The 20,522-nt window shown below is 39.2% G+C and overlaps 1 protein-coding gene across 1 annotated transcript in view; it reads left to right on the forward strand.

Annotated features, from left to right (window-relative positions):
- Nucleotides 1–20,522, forward strand: part of LOC146378138 (neural-cadherin) — a 140,204-nt gene that overhangs the window by 92,998 nt on the left and 26,684 nt on the right. The window contains exons 17-20 of the mRNA XM_084943911.1: nt 12,058–12,341; nt 15,736–16,365; nt 16,458–17,454; nt 19,740–19,833. Coding sequence (XP_084800037.1) covers nt 12,058–12,341; nt 15,736–16,365; nt 16,458–17,454; nt 19,740–19,833 — 2,005 coding nt within the window. The remainder of the gene's footprint in view (nt 1–12,057; nt 12,342–15,735; nt 16,366–16,457; nt 17,455–19,739; nt 19,834–20,522) is intronic.

Below are 20,522 nucleotides of genomic sequence, written 5' to 3' on the forward strand. Positions count from 1 at the left end.
ACTAATATGTTACTTGCTTTAGTGAAATTATCCAGTTTGTTGTTGTGAGACCTCCCATGAAAACTTGATCAGTGTTAAAGTGTTACCACACAGGATTTATATGGTGGATGATATTATCCGTTATCTATTCAGACCTGCAAATCACTCAGTCCGCTCTTGTTGTTGATGTAATACAAAGTGGGACACGCTTAACCAGTGTGGTTCACATACACAAAGTGAATGAAAATGAATGCTCTGTTGAACTGAGAATAAACAGTCTTGCAGACAATCGGGTTGAAGTTCACAGAGTGTATATTAAAGATGGATGTAGCAAAATTACACCAACAAAAGTTCTTAAACCTGTATTATTTTTGATCGCCATTAATGGCTGACTCCTCTGTTTGCAGGCTTGATTGTACTGAAAGACCCAGAAAAATGTTGAAAGTATAATTTGTAGTAAACTTTCATGTAAATGCTTCTTTAAAAAATATCTAAATAAAATCACGAGAACCAGTGTGGCACCCATCTGTTCATAACTGTTAACTAATTATTTATAGTTACTTGTGTAAAGTAAATTTACTGTGTTTAATGCAGCAAATAGAGGTAGCAGTCTTAGTTTTATTCTGTTTTCCATTGTGTATTATATTATAAAACCGTTTAAATGTATTCAGACTTCACAATAAAACTGAATACAAAGCCCAAGCCTATACCACATGAAAACATGTGTACTTTTAAGCTCTACACTTCCCATAGGTGTCCAGATGACTAACGTGAACAGAAATGTTTTTTGTTGGGCTGAATTCAAATTCAACTTTATTCAAAGAGCTCTTTCAAGGCCCTTGTACTGTAAGGTAAAAACCATATTGCATTAAAGGATGAACCCCCAACAATGAGATGATATCCTATGAGTGAGCATTTAGTGACAGTGTGAAGGAAGAACTCAGTTCATATATTATGGATTTAACAGGGAAGTAGATAAAAAGAAAAGCTAGTTAAAACAGACTAATATGGGAGAAATATCTCTCTTTCTATTTCCTGTTAGTACTCTCACTGCAGTGTTTTGGATCAGCTGAGGGCTTTTTGTGAAACTTTTAGACGATCCGGATAATGAGGAATTACAGTTGAGTATTTCAGCCTCAACATAATAAATCCATGAACTAGTTTGTCAGCATTACTTTCAGACAGGATGTTTTGTTTAGTTTTGACAATGCTATGAAGATGAAAGAAGGCACTCCTGTATATTTGTTTTATGTGCACATTGAAGAACATGTCCTCCTCATAGAGCATGTTCTCAGCTCCTCCTGTAAATTACATCGTAAATTACATATCGTGCCTATAGTTTTACTGATTTGTGTCATCTGGCTTCACAAATAAATACAACTGGTTATTATCTGCATGGCATTGGAAATGTATGCATTGTTTTCTAAAGATATTACCTGAGAGACCCATGTGTAAATTAAAAGGTATTGGTCCGAACTCAGGACCCTGTGGAACTCCATGACTAACTTTTATGCATGACAAAGAATCCTCATTTATAAAAACTAATTGACTTGATTATGTTTCAAATCAGTGCATTTTCTTTAATCTAAGTGGCATGCATGGTAGGTTTTGGTTAACACTAATTAGTCTCACACTGATAAGTATTTAGCTTCGTTAAACTGATAATGTTAGATAAGTAAACATTGCTTCTCAAGCTGCGCCTCCCACATTTTGGAAGCACCAGAATGTTAAATTACCTTAACCTACGTGACAGTACTTTGAATTATAGCATTTTTGGTTTAACCTACTTACCTAACATCAGAGTGCCTCCATTCATATTTGATATACAGGTTATGTGGAAAGTATTCTTGCTTTTTTTGTTGTTGTTTGCTTTGTTTTCTTTTTTGGAGGGTAATTGGGTAGTTGTGTCTGTGCTAACAGAAGTACATTTAAGTAGTTTTAAAAACTGATTTTAAAATTTTCATGCTCTTCAGTTTTCTTAATTTATTAGTCCCCGTTCTCCTCACTGTTGTCACTCGTCTCCACTCTCCTTATTTTCTCTCCTCTGTTTTATCTCCTTCTCTCTTCTTCTCTTGCTGTCACAGCTCGTTAGCGAGTGCCGCTGCTCCCTTGAGGTCGGCGGTTTTGATGTTTGTCTCTTTGTTTGTGTTTGTCCCTCATTCCTCTTCCTCCTCCGCTCTAAACCAATGAGCACCAGGAGGCAAAAAAAGGAAAAATATCAGAAAACAACAAAAAACAAGCCTCTCTCTCTTCTACTCTCTCTCTTAATGACAGCTGTTGGCGTCAGATCAACGCCTCTGAGGTTTTCTATACTCAGAGCATGAGTGAAGGAAAGAAGAGTGATGTCTTATTATTTATTTTTCTTTTTTTAATCTTTAACCTTTATTTTTTTTTCTTGTTGACTGCAATATACTTTTATACAGTGTGACACAGTCTACCTCCTATTCATCTTCTATATTCACCCTGATTCCCTGAGGAGTTCCCCAAACTTCCAGTCACTCGTCTTCCACTGTCTCCTTTCTTAATACTTTTTCCCATAGTTTGAGCCGACTTCCGAATTGAGCCATTTACTGAATTTCTTAAAAATAGAAATAAAGAACACCTCGGCACTCGACCAAACTTGCTATAGGCATCGCTAACAAGCTATAGCGCTTAAAAGATATCTGGATGAATTTCAGTCCAAGTCGTTCCTGCACTTTTGCGTGTTGGCTGGTAGCAGCAGAGTACATGTGTAATTGAGAGTTTATAAATACCATGTTGCATGACTCATAAAGCCAGAATGACAGCAGAAATACCATCAGTCATGTCATATTTGCAAAATGCACATCCCTTTTTTAAAGTTGTGATTCTCATTTTTTTTTTTAGTTTGTCTGTTATTTCTGTGACTACTAATTGCTATACCCAGAAAATATTGAGATCATTAGCAAAAACACTCAGTGGTCTGACAGGTAGGCAGGATAGTCAGACTTATCTAGAAGAGAATACAAAGTAATAATCTATCAGCTCTTTTCTAACTACAGTTGTAATTGAAGTTATTGAAAACAGAAATCATACATTCAAATAAGCCATTAAAGCAGTCTGTTAGCAAAGGTACTTACATTTAACTTAGAACTGTCATTTTTTTGTTGATCATATAGTCTTCTGAGTCAAAATTAAATTTGCCTTTTCATGTGGAACATTTGACTGACACATGCCAACTGTTCATAATGTAAATGAAGTCATATAAGGATGTTATTATCTATAAAGTTACGAGGTTACATCCCGCAAAACATGAGGAGGAATAAAAGTAACATTTTAAATGCAAACAGAAATCCCCACAAGCTGAAAAAGTTACACTGTGATGGGACGTTAGAGACTATTCTATAACTATTTCTTACTGCAAAGTTAAAAAAAAATATTTATACTAAAATATTTGATATGAAAAAAGGAAGGTTAGCCCTGTAGCACGCTGGTAACCTGTCCAGGAAGTACCCCACCCCTCACTCCAGGCCCACTTGACCCTAATTTTGATTAATATAAGAAAACAAATAAATTAAAAACAGAAGTTTCAGTTTATTTTCTGGCCCTTGACTTGTTGATTAATTTATGGTTCATTTTCATTTGAGCCCCTTCATAAACCCTGTAAATTCTTTTTCTCTGGGAGCGCTCCATATTTTGAGGCTTGTGTCTGAAAATCTGCTTTGCTTTCTCATTTTTATTGAAAGTAGTTCAGTCAGTCAGTTAAAATAGCTGTTTTGTTTATTTTTCTCTTTTTTTATTGCTTTGTCTTTTTTATGTGGCCTTATTCCTGGAAATGTCTAGATTTAGTATTTTTTCCCCCCTCAGACTGATCCCGTGAGGTTCTGAAAGACGCTGAACACAGGATTAAGAGATGCTAAGATTGCAAAAAGCTGTACAAATCTTTAACCTTTTTTTCTTGCTGACGCTTTATCCCCACTTTTTTTGTCTCGCCAGAGACTCCCTGTAGTAATCAACAAACACTCCTCGGCCCTATACCACTTGGGGGTCCAAAGGCTCAGATAAAGAAAACCAGCCGTGTTGGCTTAAATATCCCTTAAACCTTCCTAACAGGCACGTTGGTAAGGGTGAGATTAACTAAACCCCCAGATCTGATCCATGCTGAATCAGCTCTGTGAGCGTAAAAGAGGGAGATCAGGGTGAAATGTTTGTAAATATTTATCATATATCCATAATAACTGCATCTTTCTACCTCTAATAACTCGGTTGTTAAGTTCTAGTCATATTTGGTGGTTAGATATAACTAAACCTTAATTAGATTGTTTTCAGTGTTTGCTCTGTTGTTGCTCTTTTGTGATTTGCTTTTTATAGATTATAGCTCAGTATCTTAAAAAGTAACAATTGCAGTTCAGTGGCTGCACTGAATTGCGATGTTTGCATTTCTGTAATTACAGTTATTAGAAGACATGCGGGCGTTTGATTCACTGTTTCCTGAAACAAGAGAAATACCTTGTGTCACTTACTTTCTCTTACTGCTTTGTCTCTATTGTGAGAGTAGCAGAATCCAACACTTTGGTAGACAAACATTAGCACTGCCATCTGCCCTCCTAATGTTATCTTTAAGAGTTTAATGTGCTTCTATTTATATTTTGTTGAACATTTTTGTAATTACATTATCACATATGTTCACAGAATAACAATAAAGAACTCAAAGCAATCATTACTGTAAAATACAAAAATGATATCCGTGAATAACTGTTTTCATAGACCATGCCACACTCTGACCTTTTTTTTTAACTTAGTCCAATTTTGCAATTTTTTACTTGCTGCCCAAAGCTTTCTAGTTTCAGGTCTGTTCAAGTTATCAGTCAGTCGCCTTTTGAAAAATGGCAGTTGGCAAAGCGACAAATCTGTCGTTCATTTGCCATCAAACTGTTGATTTATTTTTCCTGGAAAATAATATGCTGGTGAATAGTGAGCACGGACTTCTAGCCCATACTGATTTGCAGTCCTCGCTGTTGTCCATTATGTAATGCATAAAAGTTGCTTTATCTATCTTGTGTTTTATTGCACAAACACTGGCTTGCATGAGCTGATTCACATTCTTCTACTGTGAACATGTCCATGTTTCCAAAATGGCAAATCAGTCATTTTCATTATCATGTTATTGCAAGCTATGCAAATTTTAGGCTCATTTACCTCTGATGCATTTTGGTGTTTTTTCAGTCAGATTCATTCCCATGTTATATGGAGATCAGATACATTGTTTATATGCATGTGTAGAGCATGTGTGTACATGTTAGGCAGATTAAAAAGTGTGCGTGTGTGTGTAATGGTAACTGAAGGTGAAAAAAATCAAACTCCTGAAAGCTCCAATCTCAAGTTTGATTAGCTGTAAACAGAACTCAAGGTTTTATCCTCTAAAATGCAGCAAAGCAGCCGTCACCTTGGCTGCAGCTGTGTGTGTGTGTGTGTGTGTGTGTGTGTGTGTGTGTGTGTGTGTGTGTGTGTGTGTGTGTGTGTGTGTGTGTGTGTGTGTGTGTGACATTATGACCACAGTTTGTTGTTGAAGCTGACAGATGTTGAAGCACCGGTGACCTTCATTCCAGACATAAACTGTAGGTCACACAAACACAATTACCAGGGACTAAGCACACATACATACACACACGGCAACGCTTTCCTTTGCTGAATAGTTCCTGCATTTGTTTCAGCTTGATTTGCCGTTTGTTGAAATATAACCTAAGGTAGAGTTGAGGTGACGGGGGAAGGGCGGGTTTAGATTACCTCTCTTTACCCCCCTCCTCTCCAACCTAAAGCTGATTAGGCGCAGCAGCTTTTGTCACCCGTCGTGTTTTCTGGGTAAATTTGGTCCTACTAGTGTAAAAAAACTGCCAAACTAAGATCATCTTGTAATGAGATCAAGGGGCTTTTTTAAAATTCTGCTGAGTCTGGCGTTTCAGTCTCGCGTCGCCCCTGGGTTTAGTACACATGCACAAATACCTACTACTGCAGTGAAGTTGAGCTAATGAGGTATGTGTGAATGTGAGTGATTGGTCATGTAATTTTACATTGTACTGAATGGAGGTGATGATTATGATGGTTAGGATTGGATGGATCTGGGACACAAAGGTTCCTGATTTGGAGTCCAAAGTCAAGCCATCAGAGTGTGTAACAATTCTACTAAATGAAGCTTAGCCTATTTGCTAAGTTGAGTTTGTTGCTGCATTTAGATACAACACTTCAGTCACGGCAACACAGCTTTAATCATAGCAGTGTTTAAGCCCTCAGCGAGCTGCTTATTCTTCTCTCCTTGCTGCCTTTAATGCAGTCTCTGAGTCCCCTGAGGTGGTAAGTTTGTATCACCCTTTCACAACAGGAAACCATATTGGCTTCCTGACCTTAGCTCAGCAGGGAGAGGGGGGACAATGAGGTCAAAGCCCAGAAAAACCAAAATTAATGTTGAATGTGTTTGTCATACTTATACATACAATTGTAACACACCTTTCTGTATTATACCTTCCATCTGGTCTTTAGCAAAATATTCATCATCTGCTGGTAGCAGTGCACATACCTATTGTTCTAGGTTTTCCTACTAACAAACGAAACCATAGCCTCAAACTAATAAACATGAAACAGTGTGTTTTAAAGATGTGTCCTGTAGGAGAGCCCCAGAAATCTGAGTTTTTCCCCCTTTATACTTGCAAATTGTTTGCAGGCCTTGATTATCCTCCAGACAGACTGTTAAGATGCTCCACGATGATTTGCATGCAATACGAAAATGCAAAAATCCCATGCTTTTGCCCTTTCCTGTGCATCATCTTTAGGGACCACTGTACACAGTTTATAAGTAAACAGTGTTTAATGCTCTATCACAGTTCCTCATCTCCAGGCCAATGCTATATTTACATTTTATGAAATTAAAACTATACCAATATTTATTACTTGTGAAAACATTAAGCGTTATTTTTATAGTTTTGTATCAGTTAAATTGTCACTTACACTCACTTGTTATGTACGCCTGTTCAACTGCATCTAATGACCCAATCACGTGGAAGTAATCCAGTGCATCAAGACATGTAGACAGAGAGGAAAAAAACACCAGAATGTGGAAGAAAAGTGATTTAATTGACTTTAAATGCAGCATGGTTGTTGGTGCCAGATGGGCTGGTTGGAGTATTTCAGAGACCTGTGATCGACTGGAATTTTCACATATCCAGTCATTGGAGGTTCTGTGGGTGAAAATGGTTCTAACTGATTCAACCAGATAAGAAAGCAACATCAACTCACGTAACAATTCATTAGAACCAAATATGCAAAGGAGTATGTCTGAATGCACAACACCTTGAAACAGGCAGATGATAGATAGATAGATAGATAGATAGATAGATAGATAGATAGATAGATAGATAGATAGATAGATAGATAGATAGATAGATAGATAGATAGATAGATAGATAGATAGATAGAGCACCTTGAAAATGTGGTAGAAAATGAGATTCACATCATTGATGTGCTGAGTAAATATTACGGATCATATCAATATAGAAATATCTCAGGAGTTTCTAGCACCTTGCTAGAATCTATATCGAAAAGTCAGAAATTAATATTTACAGAACTTATTATGACATGAATAACAGTTATAGCATGATTAGTGCTACTAAATTTAACATACCTTCTATCTGGAAAGAATCTGTGTGCTGATCACACAATAACAGGAGAAGATGGATGTATCTATTCATTAAGTCCTCTTTTGAAGCCTCAAGATGAGCATATTTGCTTTTGCTAAAAAAAAAAACAGATGTGATGAGAAGGGACAGCCTGACTGTGAAACCACATGCCCATTAACTAATTAGTTGTGAGTGACAGCCCGTTATTGAATGAGTTTGTGGTTTCATACCACAGATAACCTTCGATTTTTAAACATGGTATGACCAAGATTTGGAAAATAGACTTAATTCTTCTTCACTATGACCCAAAATGAGTGACTGAGCCCATAACGTCAGTGTTTACAGCGATCAAGACAGAAAGTCATTTTCACATAGATTTTTATTGCATCGAAAGTGTCTTTGGAACCACAGCTGTCACCATCTGTCACAACCTGGAAGATGCATATGTCTGGAGGGTCTAATATCTTTGGACCCTCCAATTGCTCAGTCATGCAGCAGACTAATATTTAATTTTTACACTGTAAATTTAGCTTTTGGTTATTTGTATTCGAATTTGTCATTTTAGGATGCGTTTTACCGATTACTGGGGAAACCTTACTCCAGAATCTACTACCACGTATCAGGCTTAATGTTTTCTGTCATCTTGTAATAAATACATGGCTCTACTCAAGACTTCTGGGTACTGCAGCCAGCTGAATTTCAAATATCCACAGTATCTCTTGCAGGCATCTGAGGCCACAACATGTGATATTTTCTAATGTGGTTGTAAAACGAAATGAAACTTCCTCCAAATATGAGTTTAGTCCTTCAGAGTGTCAACCTGCAATCACTGCTCAGGGACGACTTTCCCCTCCGGTCCACCTCACAAGGAGCAGAGATCTGACCTTAATCTCAATTTTGGGCCTCCTGCTAGGCTGCGAATTAAATCAGCTCTATCCCCTAGCATGTGCGTGTGTGTGTGTTCATATGTGTGTGTATGTGTTAAGAGGGCAACACCATATGGCCAGACTGATCATTAGGGAGGCTGCCGGAGGCAAAAACCGCTGGAGCTACTCTCCTTACACACATTTACACACACTCACATTTACACACACACACTAACTCGCTCGCTGAGTGTCACAACAGATCGTGCTTAGAGGCTGTGACGGACCAGTGCACTTAAGCTTTTTCCTCGCACACACACGAGCACACACACTCTCCAGTGTCGTAATGAAGGTCCTCCATGTCTCCACAGATGGTGTTTGTCTCCTAAAGTCTCCTTGGTGCCGGTAAACAGAGAGCTAGCCGGACCAAGACAGACCTGCCTCTGGGCCCTGAACATACATCTGTGTGTGTGTATGTGTTTGCCATGTTTACCATGTCCCTATGTGTGTGTGTGCTGGCATTTCTTCAGTTCATCAGGAAAGTAGAGGGAAAGCCAACAGAGGAAAGACAAGGAAAGGAAAGAGACTAGAGAATGAGATGGAAAAGCAACAGAAAGATGAAAGAAGTGAAGGGAAAGAGGGATGAAAGTAGATTATCAAAACAAGTGGACAAAAAGCCTAAAGAACAGACGGAAGTAGGAGGAGAATAAAAGATTTGGGAGGAAGATACATGAAGGAGAGTTAAGGAAGGAAGAAAAGACTGTGGCAAGAAAAAATAATCAAAGGAAGAAAACAGGACTGCAAAGCAAAGCTGAAAGAAACGGTAGGCTAGAGGGATGGAGGCACATGGAGAAAGCAGGAAAGAAAGAAAACTAAAGAACCGTCAATGTGAGAAGAGAAGAAGGAGAGGGGGAAATTAGTCAAGTTGGATTTATACACTGTGGTTCATGTAAACTCATCTTCAAAAACTGGTCACCAAAGCATTTAAGGCAAAGATGTAAGTCACCGAAATTAGTGTATTCACATTATAAGAAAATGGAAATCTACATTTTTTTTCCATAATTTAAAAACTGCTGTTTCAGTTATTTTATGTTTGATTAAACGGTTGATAAGCTGTTGTGAGTCCTACGAATGTCACCAAGAGTGGGTCTCCTCCATTTACTAGGAAGTCAGTATCGCCTCATTGAACTGAAGGTTATTTTACTCTGCTGAGCAGAATCATTAATATGTTTTCAGCTTAGAATAACATCAAGATTCGGCATTTGGGAGCCGGAGTAGCAACATGGATTAATCCACTTGACCCTAGATATTAAATATAAATAGACTGATTCTTATTTAGTGCTTATTCTTTTTAAATGTAGCACTCAACACAACATGTCTCATTCACCCAAGAATGTTTTTATCTAAGTGCTTTCTTTCTAACTTTAACACTCCAATGAATGAATCACAAGCAGATCTGGGTTCAGTCTGTTTCACAGGGAGACTGGAGCAGCCAGGGATCGAACTACCAACCTTCCAATTAGCAGATAATCTGCTATACTTCCTTAATTTTTTTTTCTTTTTTTTTTCTATACTTCCTTAATTAAAACTACCCAATATAAAGTTTCTGTTTTGGACTTTACTTGCATTACATGACATCATTTTCATTTTTTCAAGCTTTTTGGTTGGGGTTAGACATCAAAGCAGTTAGCAAGACATAGAAAAATATTGTGGCATCAGTTCAAAGAATCATTTTTAATACTTAGAGAACTTATGGAAAAAAAATGTGTATTTACAACACACATTGAAATAAAAGCCAACCATAGTTTTAGTGATTGAAAATATTAGTAGAAACAGTAAAGGTAAAAACTAGAAAAGGGTGTTTCGCTTTGCTTTTATTATTTTAGGACAAACATGGGGTTGGTGGGATGAAGGAGTCAGCTGGGGACAAGGTGAGAGGCAGCTGATTTGCTGTGGCGACCCTTAAAGGGAGCAACTGAAAGAGGACTTTGCTTTTGTTATTCTCCTTCTGGAAAATCCTTTTGTCCCTGTGACATTTGTCGGGTAAATCCACCAAGAACAGCGCAAGATGCAGTTAAAGAACAGTGCTCTCAGAAGTTTGCCACTTTCTGTTGCGACCAGTCCTTCAGGAGCAGAAAAAAAAAAGCAGGAAGGAGACCAAAGATTGCAGGAAGAGATGGGATCAAATGGCAGACAATAGAAAAATGAAGAAATTACAGTTTGTAACCGTGTCAGAGTTGAAAGTGAGTCGATGTCCCAAGTGAGCTGCTGTTCTTGAGGCGTTGTTTAGTAGTGAGGGTAACTGAAGTGAGAGTGAGCGGTACAGCAGACATCATAACTGGCTGCTGTGGTGAGCGGAAAAAGCTGCAGACTGAACAGTCAGTGTACATTCAGGCCATCACCTGTGGTCATGACTGAAAATATGTGGTTGCAAATAATATATGAAATTAGTTTCCTTATGTGGGTTCCCACCACATATCTGAAGTCTTTACTCTTTCTCTGAGTAGAGCAACAGCTACATTTTTGACAGCAGAGGTGAGAGAGTGGCATCTGATCAGGATGCATTCTCAATACCTTTCACTGGACCCTCGAGCCGACTAAAGGCCGACTCGTGTCCGACTCATCTGTTCTGGAAACACAATGGAAAACGTGTGAGAGTTTCAGTATACAAGAAGTGTGTCTTTTCATACTATCCAATTTAAATGGACCTAAATCTTAAATAGTCACAACAGAATAACCCAAGTTTCTGCTGTAACAAAAAGCACATCTTACTTTAATTCTGAGCCTTTCTGTAGGTCTCTAGAAAATGAATTGCGTGATGGGGAAACGACTGTTTGTGTGAGGAGATTTTGAGGAGGCCAAGGTATTAATAACCCCAACTGTAAGAGAAATACCTGATTCTACTGAAGAATTTGACCAGAAAGCTTATATTATGGCTTCTTACAAAACCTCAATTTATTATAATTTTGTGTGCAGGGGATTAAGGATTTTCTCAATCCACAGTTTGGGTCTTACCTCAATTTTTGGTTAACTTTTTTTTATTTTTTAATGGGGCATAGATAAGAAAAAAATGGGAGACATTTTTACCACAGTGATAATCACTTGACTGTGACTGATCTTTAAAAATTACAGCTTTCATCAGACTAGCACCACAGGAAGAGCATTTGCATAACATGAGACGCTGGTCATTAGTGTTGCAATTTTAGTATCACATCTATACACTTATATGTAATTATGATAACTTAATATTTTATAAAATGTCAAAAGATTCTTTATTTATGCCCCCGTTACCAGGCGAAATTTTAGTTTTAGAAAGCCCAACTCGTACTCTACCAAAGCAAAAATGCAACACAACAATGATGCATTTAACTGATCTGAGTGATAGTAGCATATACAACTCTTCACCATATGTGCCAGATTTTGCAGCCTTCTTGTTTCAATAAAATTAAACAGTCCTTTTTGGAAGCAACAGGAAGATCATCCTCCTCCTTTACCTTCGTCTCCAGAACTAAGCAGTATGATCGGATGAATCAGTTTTGTAGAAAAGATTTTAAAAAACTGACAAGTGCTTAATGTCTTCCATCCAGGTGCTAATGCCAAGCTGCGCTACCAGATCACATCAGGAAACACCATGGGCACCTTCGACGTGGAACCTGAAGTGGGCACCATCTTTGTGGCTCAACCTCTTGACTATGAGATGGAGCAGCGCTACGAGCTCCGGCTGGTGGCCTCAGACGGGAAGTGGGAGAACGAGACACTGGTGGTCGTTCAGGTGGTAAATCGCAACGATGAGGCACCAGTTTTTAGCCAGACCGAGTATCACGCTGCTGTGATGGAAGAACTCACCCAGCTTCCTGTTTTCATCCTAGAGGTTAGCGAATCTGTTTGTGTCGTATTAAAAGTTACTTAAAGGACTCTTATTAGTCATTTTAGATCGGATTATGTTCACTATAATCAACTCAGTTGTGATTTTAAAACACTGACATTAGAATAGACAATGCGGTTTTTCAAGTTTTAGTCGAGTCATAAAAAATTATACAAAATCATATAAAATTAAACAGCAATTTATGTTCTAAAGAATTTGACATTTCCTTCTCTGGTGATGCATAATGGGAATTTTTATGACTTTTACAATGCAACAGAGAGAGCAACTGCTAAAAGGAGTCACACTCACAGCATTGTCTTTTTTAAATTCTTACAAACGGTTTAAGCTGAATTTGATTGGCTGCTCTTAGGAAACTCCCATAAACAGTATAGGACTGAACTCAGCCAAGAAGCCCAAATAGAGCCAGACTAAGCTAAGTTCTCTTTGTTTTCCACTACTAATAAGTGCCCAGCTTTTACTCTTTTCATACAACAAAATAATGGATTAGTCAATTTATGACCATATACAGCGTAACTACAAAACACATGAATGGATGGATTGATGGCATGTTTTCATTTTTTTTGTAACTGTTAGCCATTAGCTTTAGCCTTAAGCACTGATCACATGTCCACTCAGTCCAGATGAAACTGTTTAACATATAAACTTGAGAAAGTAGCACCTCCCAAACATACCTTTAAGATAAAGGAGTTTATTGTGAAAATGTTAGTGTTTATATGAACAATATGTGAAAATGTATCAGATGTACTGGAAACAAACCTAATTGTGTTTGTTACACTAGGAACATCGAGCTGTATTAGCCTGGAGCAAAAGCCTACCTGAGATCAAGTGACCACATACTAACACATCGCACATATATGAAATTGGTTAGCACAATATTAGCTGACAGAGGCGCCAGTGTTTAACCAACCAAAACCTCCTGACAGGAACTGCCTGCCATTTGAAAAGTTGCTTCAGAAAAGTCAGAGTCAGCCTCCTCCTCCTGTGGCTTTCATTTCGTCACACCTATCACCGGTAATTCACAGTAATATGCATGTGCCGCCAAGCTAAATCAGATTAAAAAGGTGGAAGCGCGTCTGGGAGGCCAGGGAAGTAATCTCTGTCAGAGAGGCATGTCTCACCAAGTCCTCAACCTGGGCCTGCTTCCCCTCGCCTGCTGGAATTGATTTGATGTGCGTTTGGTTCCTCTCTAACGCTCTCGATAGTTTCTTCTGGTACGCGGCGACCGGGGCCTCCCTCAACGCCCGCCGCTTTCAGCCCTTACCCTCAAATATAATTCAGCAGATAGCGAACAGAGGGGAAATCCAATTTGAAATGAATATTTTTTGACTTCACCTGCGCAGCAGCCTGCTCTGCGGTGCCGCGGCTGCTCATCTTCAATATTGTGTACCTGCATCACGTTGTCAAGAAATGCAAAGAACCCACATGGGGGAGGTGGCTGGGGAAGGGAGGAAGGGGGGATGACTTCAAAGCCTTCTGTAAACAAACCCTCTGGTGAGAAAAGAGGAAGAGAAAGGGTAAAAGTGTACTTTTTCTTGCTTTTGTCTGTGTCTATTAACTTTTAATTGCATTGTGTGTCTCCTTGACAGATGTGAGAGCTCGTCTCGTTTCTGCTGCTCTTGTCCCCTTGTTCAGAGAGATAGCAGGAAGGCTGGTTAATTAAGCAAACAGGACAAAGCAACTGAGAAATGTTTATTCCTGTGTTGGCAAGTCCCCTTGTGCAGGGGCAGCTGCTGCAATCAGCTCCCTGCCTCGTGTCCTATTTGTTGGGCTTGACATTTGTACATAATGAAAAAGCAGTTCAGCTTTTTTAATAAGAAACTGCCTGATGTATAAAAGAACAATAAAAAAACTGTTTCTTTAAAGAAGAAAAATGTTATTGAATGGACTTGCGACGACAAATGTGACAGCTTGTGATTAACTTTTGCTGCAGTCCTTCTATAATGAACCCACTTTTTTAACAAGGAAATGTTCAGTTGGTGTTTTTTGATGATTATTTTTTACGTATTTGTAATTTTTTAAGTTTAAAATTATTTTCAACATCATCAAAATCTTGATGAGTAAGTTTGCAATACGTTTCATGCTTTAATTCTGAAGATATTTTCAGCCCTTTTTCCACTTTTCCAATTTGAAAATGGGGACTAGTCAGCATTTCATACACAAAAGCACTTCAAATAATTTGAATAAAGATCTGATGTTATAAAATGCAGCATCTGGCTTAAAGCCCAGAATACAGTTTATGCATCTGTGTGTCCAGAGGAATCTGGTTGACATAAATTTTGTCATCTCGTGCAGAAACAGGTTGTCAAAGGCTCTATGAAACATCAAATTTTAAAACAGTTCCTTAAAGTAAACCATAGCAGTTAACAATAATGGTATCTTTTAAAGTATGTGCTCCTGGTAAATGAAAAAGTTAGCAATGAATATGTTTATTTACGCTTAACAACATAATACTTTAGGATATTAATGTGAGGGACCATTAGTATTGGTAATACTGTGATATTAGCAATATTGACATTGTGGTATGGCCACCTTTATATTTCAACACAACCTGAACTCTCTTAGCCAAGCTTTCTCATCATTTCTTTAAGTGGTCTTCAGGCTTCTTCAAGGACATTCAAACCTCTTCTTTAGATGTTGGCTGCCTTCTATTCTGCTTCAGTAATGTTGACTCTGGGGAAATTCCATTGTTTGTTTTTCCATCTAGGTATATTTTATTGCACTGGCAGTGACTTTGGGACCATTGCCATGCTGAAAAATGAAACTATTTCCAATCAGACAGGCTAGAAGGCAATGTGTAAATGAAAATCTGATGGTGTTTTTCTGCGTTCAAAGTTCTGACAAATTTTGACAAAATCCCCAACAACATTAACTGAAATGCAAACCCAAACCATCACAGAACCTGCAGTTTTTGCAGACTGCTAGTTAAAAAATGTGCCCAAAGATAGTTCTTTGCTAAGCTATCCGTTATGTGTGTATGCAACACTGGTTCATCCATGGAGTTATAGATGGGATTTTTTTATGCTTAAATGGTTCATAGGTCAATATTCATTGGCTTAGGAAAAAAAACAATCATCTGAAAATGATCAGGTACAAGGAGTGGATTGAAAATGAGTGAAGAAGCAGCCAGTGTGCAGAAAGCCTTGAGAAAGCCTGGAGAACTATTGCTTAAGATCACTTTAAAATATTTCCAGAAAGCCTGGCTCCTTGAAAGAAATCAGGGGAAACATTTACACAGTGCTTTATATCACCTGGAAATTTCTAGTAACACTGTGACTAAAACAGCAAGCTTGATCTTTCATTTTTAATTTGAACTACAAACTCAGTGTTTTGAGAATTTTAGATTTTATTTTACCGTTATATTTCTGTGTAATTTTTGTAGGTATCAGCTACAGATCCCGATCAGGAAGCTGACCAGAGTGCTCTTCGCTACTCCCTCCATGGCCAGGGCGCTGGTGGTGAGTTTACCATTGATGAGCGCACTGGAAGAATCTATGCTCAACGTCGACTGGACCGCGAGGAGCGCCCTGCCTGGAGATTCCTTGTCCTCGCCACAGATGAGGGAGGGGCAGGTCTCACAGGATTTGCTGATGTACTTTTAGAAGTCAGAGACATCAATGACAATGCTCCCTTCTTCCCCTGCCCAGCACTGGAAGTAGATGGTTGTTTTGTTGGTCAAGTGCCTGAAAATTCACCTGCAGACACATCCGTCATGGAGATGCGTGCCATGGATCTGGATGACCCCAATGAGGGCAGGAATGCCTTGCTCACATACAGCATCATCAAGAACATTCGCAACGAGATCAACCTCAACCTGTTCTCTATCAATGCCACTACGGGCACCATCTACACAGTACTACGCTCTCTGGACAGGGAGATGGAGGACCGGTATCTGGTAGTGGTGGAGGCCCGTGATGGAGGGGGTTTGGCAGGGACAGGGACAGCCACCATTATGGTTTCAGATGTCAATGACCATCCACCCATCTTCACTCAGAGACTCTACAATACTCAGGTCAGTCAACCTCGCTAACCTTCTTTAAACATTTACATTTATTTTACCAATGATGCATGTAAATAGATCACTTACTTCTATGTGTTGATCAGGTGACTGAGGACCTTGAGGTGAATAGCGAGGTTCTTGTAGTTTCTGCCACAGATGGAGATGAGGGCGAGAATGCTGTGGTAACCTTCAGCATTGTAGGTGGTGATGAAGACAGAAAGTTCTTTGTGGAGACAGACAAAGTGAATCGACGTGGCGTAATAAAACTTAAGAAGAAAGTTGACTTTGAGAAGCCTAACGAAAGGACTTTCAATCTGACCCTGAAGGCCGAAGATGCTGATTTCTTCAGCCTCGCCTATTGTCTCATTCAAGTGGAAGACTCCAACGACCATTCTCCTGTCTTCTTTCCACAATTCTATGAGTCACCAGCTATGTCTGAAGATGTGCCAGTGGGGACAATTGTTGCTCAAGTTACAGCTTCTGATCTAGATTCTGGCCAAAATGGGCGTTTCTCTTACAGTATATCCAAAGAGTCAGATCCCTACAATCAGTTCCTGGTGGACCAGTCTGGTTGGGTTGTAGTTGCTGATTCTTTGGACAGGGAGAAAATTTCACAGCACAGGATCATGGTCTTGGCTACAGATGCAGGGATTCCCCCCCTGACTGGCACTGCCATTGTTGTGGTGACTGTACTTGATGTTAATGACAACGGGCCAGAGTTTGAGGTCCCCTACAAGCCTGTTGTTTGGGAGAACACAGCTGCGCCTCAGCCAGTGAGAATGAATGAAACCTCCTTGCTCCTTCATGCCACCGATCGCGACACCTCCACCAACAGTGGGCCATTTTCCATACGGCTTCTGATGCTCACCTCAGATGCCACCAACTTTAACCTGACGGACTTTCGGAACGGAAGCGCAGCCATCACCGCGCTCCGTGCTTTTGATCGTGAGCGGCAGAAGGAGTACCGCCTCCCAATTCTCATGATTGACAGCGGCTCTCCTCCAATGAGCTCTACTAGCACGTTGACAGTTGTGATCGGCGACAGGAATGATCATCCCCACTCACCTGGACACACCAACTTTATTGTCTACAGTTATGAAGGTATGTTTTGTTTTTATCTAATTCAATGAGGATTCCCATGCTTCATTTTTGAGACTAGCTCCATGAAACCTATATATATTATTACATAATTTGGTTCCAAATGTCCATGATCAAAGCTACAGAGTTTGCTGAGGTTTATGAAAATAGGTTCTGAAGTCCTAGTCTGTGAAAAAAAAGTTTATTTTTCATGGCCATGATCAAATAAAACTACACACAGATCACATGAAGCGTGCTGTGTCAAAAAAAAAGGGTTGATTTTAGATGTGACGGCAAGTTTTTCATTGTTCACCACTATTCATCTGTTGCATCTATGACATTTTCATTCAGTGATCTCATTGTTGTCCCCGAACAGAGAAAATTAAACGTGGGCATGTTTCACTAAATTTGCAAAAACAAAGTGTTTTTGTTCATCGCGATGCTTTTCATTTGTAAAAACAGTAAGCATGCAAGAGCCCTGTAGGGTCTGTAAATTTATCTGTAATTTGTGAAACATAATGCTGCTAACATTTGTGGTGTGAACAGTAGCTGCAAAAACTGTGAAACTGGCCCCAGGCTTTTCTCTGATTTAGTGAGGCATCAAAGTGAACCAGTGTAAAATAAATGTAAACTAGCTGCACACTGATGAAAACTGATTGAAAACTGGAAATTGATGAAAACACAATGTTTAAATAAATGTGTGCTGTTTGTATCCGCAAAATTTAGACATTCATTTGGTTTTGGATTTTTCTTTCATGAGAGTCTCACCGTTCAGTCTAGTATTTTACACTCCACTGGAGAAACTTTGGGTGTACTATTGCTTGAACACGCCTTTACCCCAGAACATAATGTATTATATTATATTGTCCCAGTTAAAAGTTCCCTGGTCACTCTGAGGGATTCAGCATGGTTTCTTTTTAAACCTTTAGGTCTCTATTATCCCACCCTATCACATAAAAATCTCCTCACATCAAGCGTTTAATGCACTGAGTGGCCCTTTAGTGCCATTTTTCAGTGCAGTGTTTAGGGTCTTCACCCGTACTTTCATTTTTCCACATAAGAAAAAAATAAGGATGCAGTTGAGCTGGTAGAAGGCATAATCACACAACTACAACCAGGAGGGTAGCTCGGTCGATCCCCAACTTCTCCAGCCTCATGCCGAATTATCCTCAGGCAAGTTGCTAAACCCCAAGTTGCCCCAGATGCATTCATCGAAGTCAGGTGTGTGTGCGAATGTTAGGAAGCTAGGCATAGATTAAGTTCTGTATGAATGTGTGTGATTGGGTAAATGAGACTTGAGGTAGAAAGGCACTATATATCGCCATTTATCATTTACAACCATCTGAGATTCCTGCCTTTTTGTTCTGTCACTATTTAGGTTTAGGAACAGATTGTGTTTTATGCTCTTTCACAGCATTAATCACACATTACAAGTCAAACTTCTCCCATTTGCAGCAAGCATCTCCTCAGTTTTCTTGGTCACCATATTGATGCGTCCTTCAACAGCGGAGCACATTTAATTATGGTCTCTTGCTGTCTCCTTCTGACATTTAGGGACTTTTTAAAGTCCGACAGACTGCCTTCAATCTTGAAAAATTACACTAAAGCGTTACCCAGTATGTTTTAACATGTGACACCTGCAGGTCCTGACCAAGCGTCAGTATGTAACGTGTTGGGAGTGAGAACGAGTTGCCCTCCCACCACCTTCTGAGCGCTCTCCGCTCATGTTGTTAAAACTGTACTTGTCACAGTCGACTGCTCACAGCCTCCTGCTCCAGCCCACATCACTTATTTAGCGTTTCATACCATCTGTCGGCCCTCTGTAATTTGCTGGAAAAACTAAGGTATTCTGTAATGTATTTTTAGTGGATTCCCTCTCGGGGGCCTTTCCACATGAAAGTGCATTAACCTGCTAATATGAATCCATCACGTACCTTAACAACATACCATGAAGCAAACAATTAAGACCAGCTTAAGTCCCGGGTTTGATGAGCACATAAACAGGAGGCTTTTTTAAAAGGCAGCTGATTTCACGGCTAAAGAGATTACAGAGCTGTGTTCAGCTTTTTTTTGGAAGAGGTGGAAACTAATGCGTGAACATATTACTGCTGTGCCGTCAAACCATGACCGTGTGTGCCAATGAGGCATCGCCCGTCACCTTATCTCCTTAAAGAAGCCTCTACTTTTTTCCCTTCACTCTTAATATTTGGATTGTACCGGAGGGACCCTTTGTGCTCAAAACTAATTCCTCTCAAAGCTAATACATTTTTGGACTTTTTTGTTTCTTTTTTTTCCCCACCTCCTGACAGGTATTCTCCAGACGACAGTGCTCGGACAAGTTCAATCCCCCGACCTTGATGACTGGAGTGAGAAAGTGTACCGTTTTGAAGGCAAACCAACCAGGTACTTTGATCTCATCAGCTGAAAACTCTGAGATGCCTGAAAGGTGACTTGCAGAAAGAGAGTGATGGAGGTGAAAGCACAGATGGATAAATTAAGTAATGCAAAAAGAAAAAGAAGGAGATATAGATAAAGTCAGAAGTATGGCAATAATATTGAAAATATAGAGAAAGATTCTTTTAATTAAATCACAATTAAAGACGAAACAAAGAAAAGACAGGAAGGAAAAGAAGTAGAAGAAAAATTTGAATAAGGCCATTTTCCCACATGCAGTGCAGCCCTGAACTTTTCTAGTCCTTCCCCAGCTGAGGCATATGTGAGAACACAAACGTCCATGGCAGTTAGATCAAGCATTAAATAGTTTTTGACCCTTCACCCCTTTAAAGTAAATCTTCATGTAATCGTCCTCAAGATGAGAATTTCCAGCAGTGCAAACACATCTGATATGATCTGCTTTAGTGCTCTAAATGTGAGGAAGTGCAACTTCAGATAATGTCCTTACCTGATCGTCTGGACCTTGTCTGGTGTTCAGCTTAAGTCACAGAGAATCATGCGTGTAAACACTTTGAGGACAGGAAAGAGATTCATGATGAAGAGAAGAGATGGAAACAGATACAGGCTGGTTCTTTTAAACATTTTGAATGTTCTCAAATGGAAATGCTGCTTTGTTTTAGGCAGGCAGATGCATTTTT

This window comes from Perissodus microlepis, chromosome 11, assembly GCF_051167445.1.
Source record: "Perissodus microlepis isolate ML-2025 ecotype Zambia chromosome 11, ASM5116744v1, whole genome shotgun sequence".
Lineage (NCBI taxonomy): Eukaryota > Metazoa > Chordata > Actinopteri > Cichliformes > Cichlidae > Perissodus > Perissodus microlepis.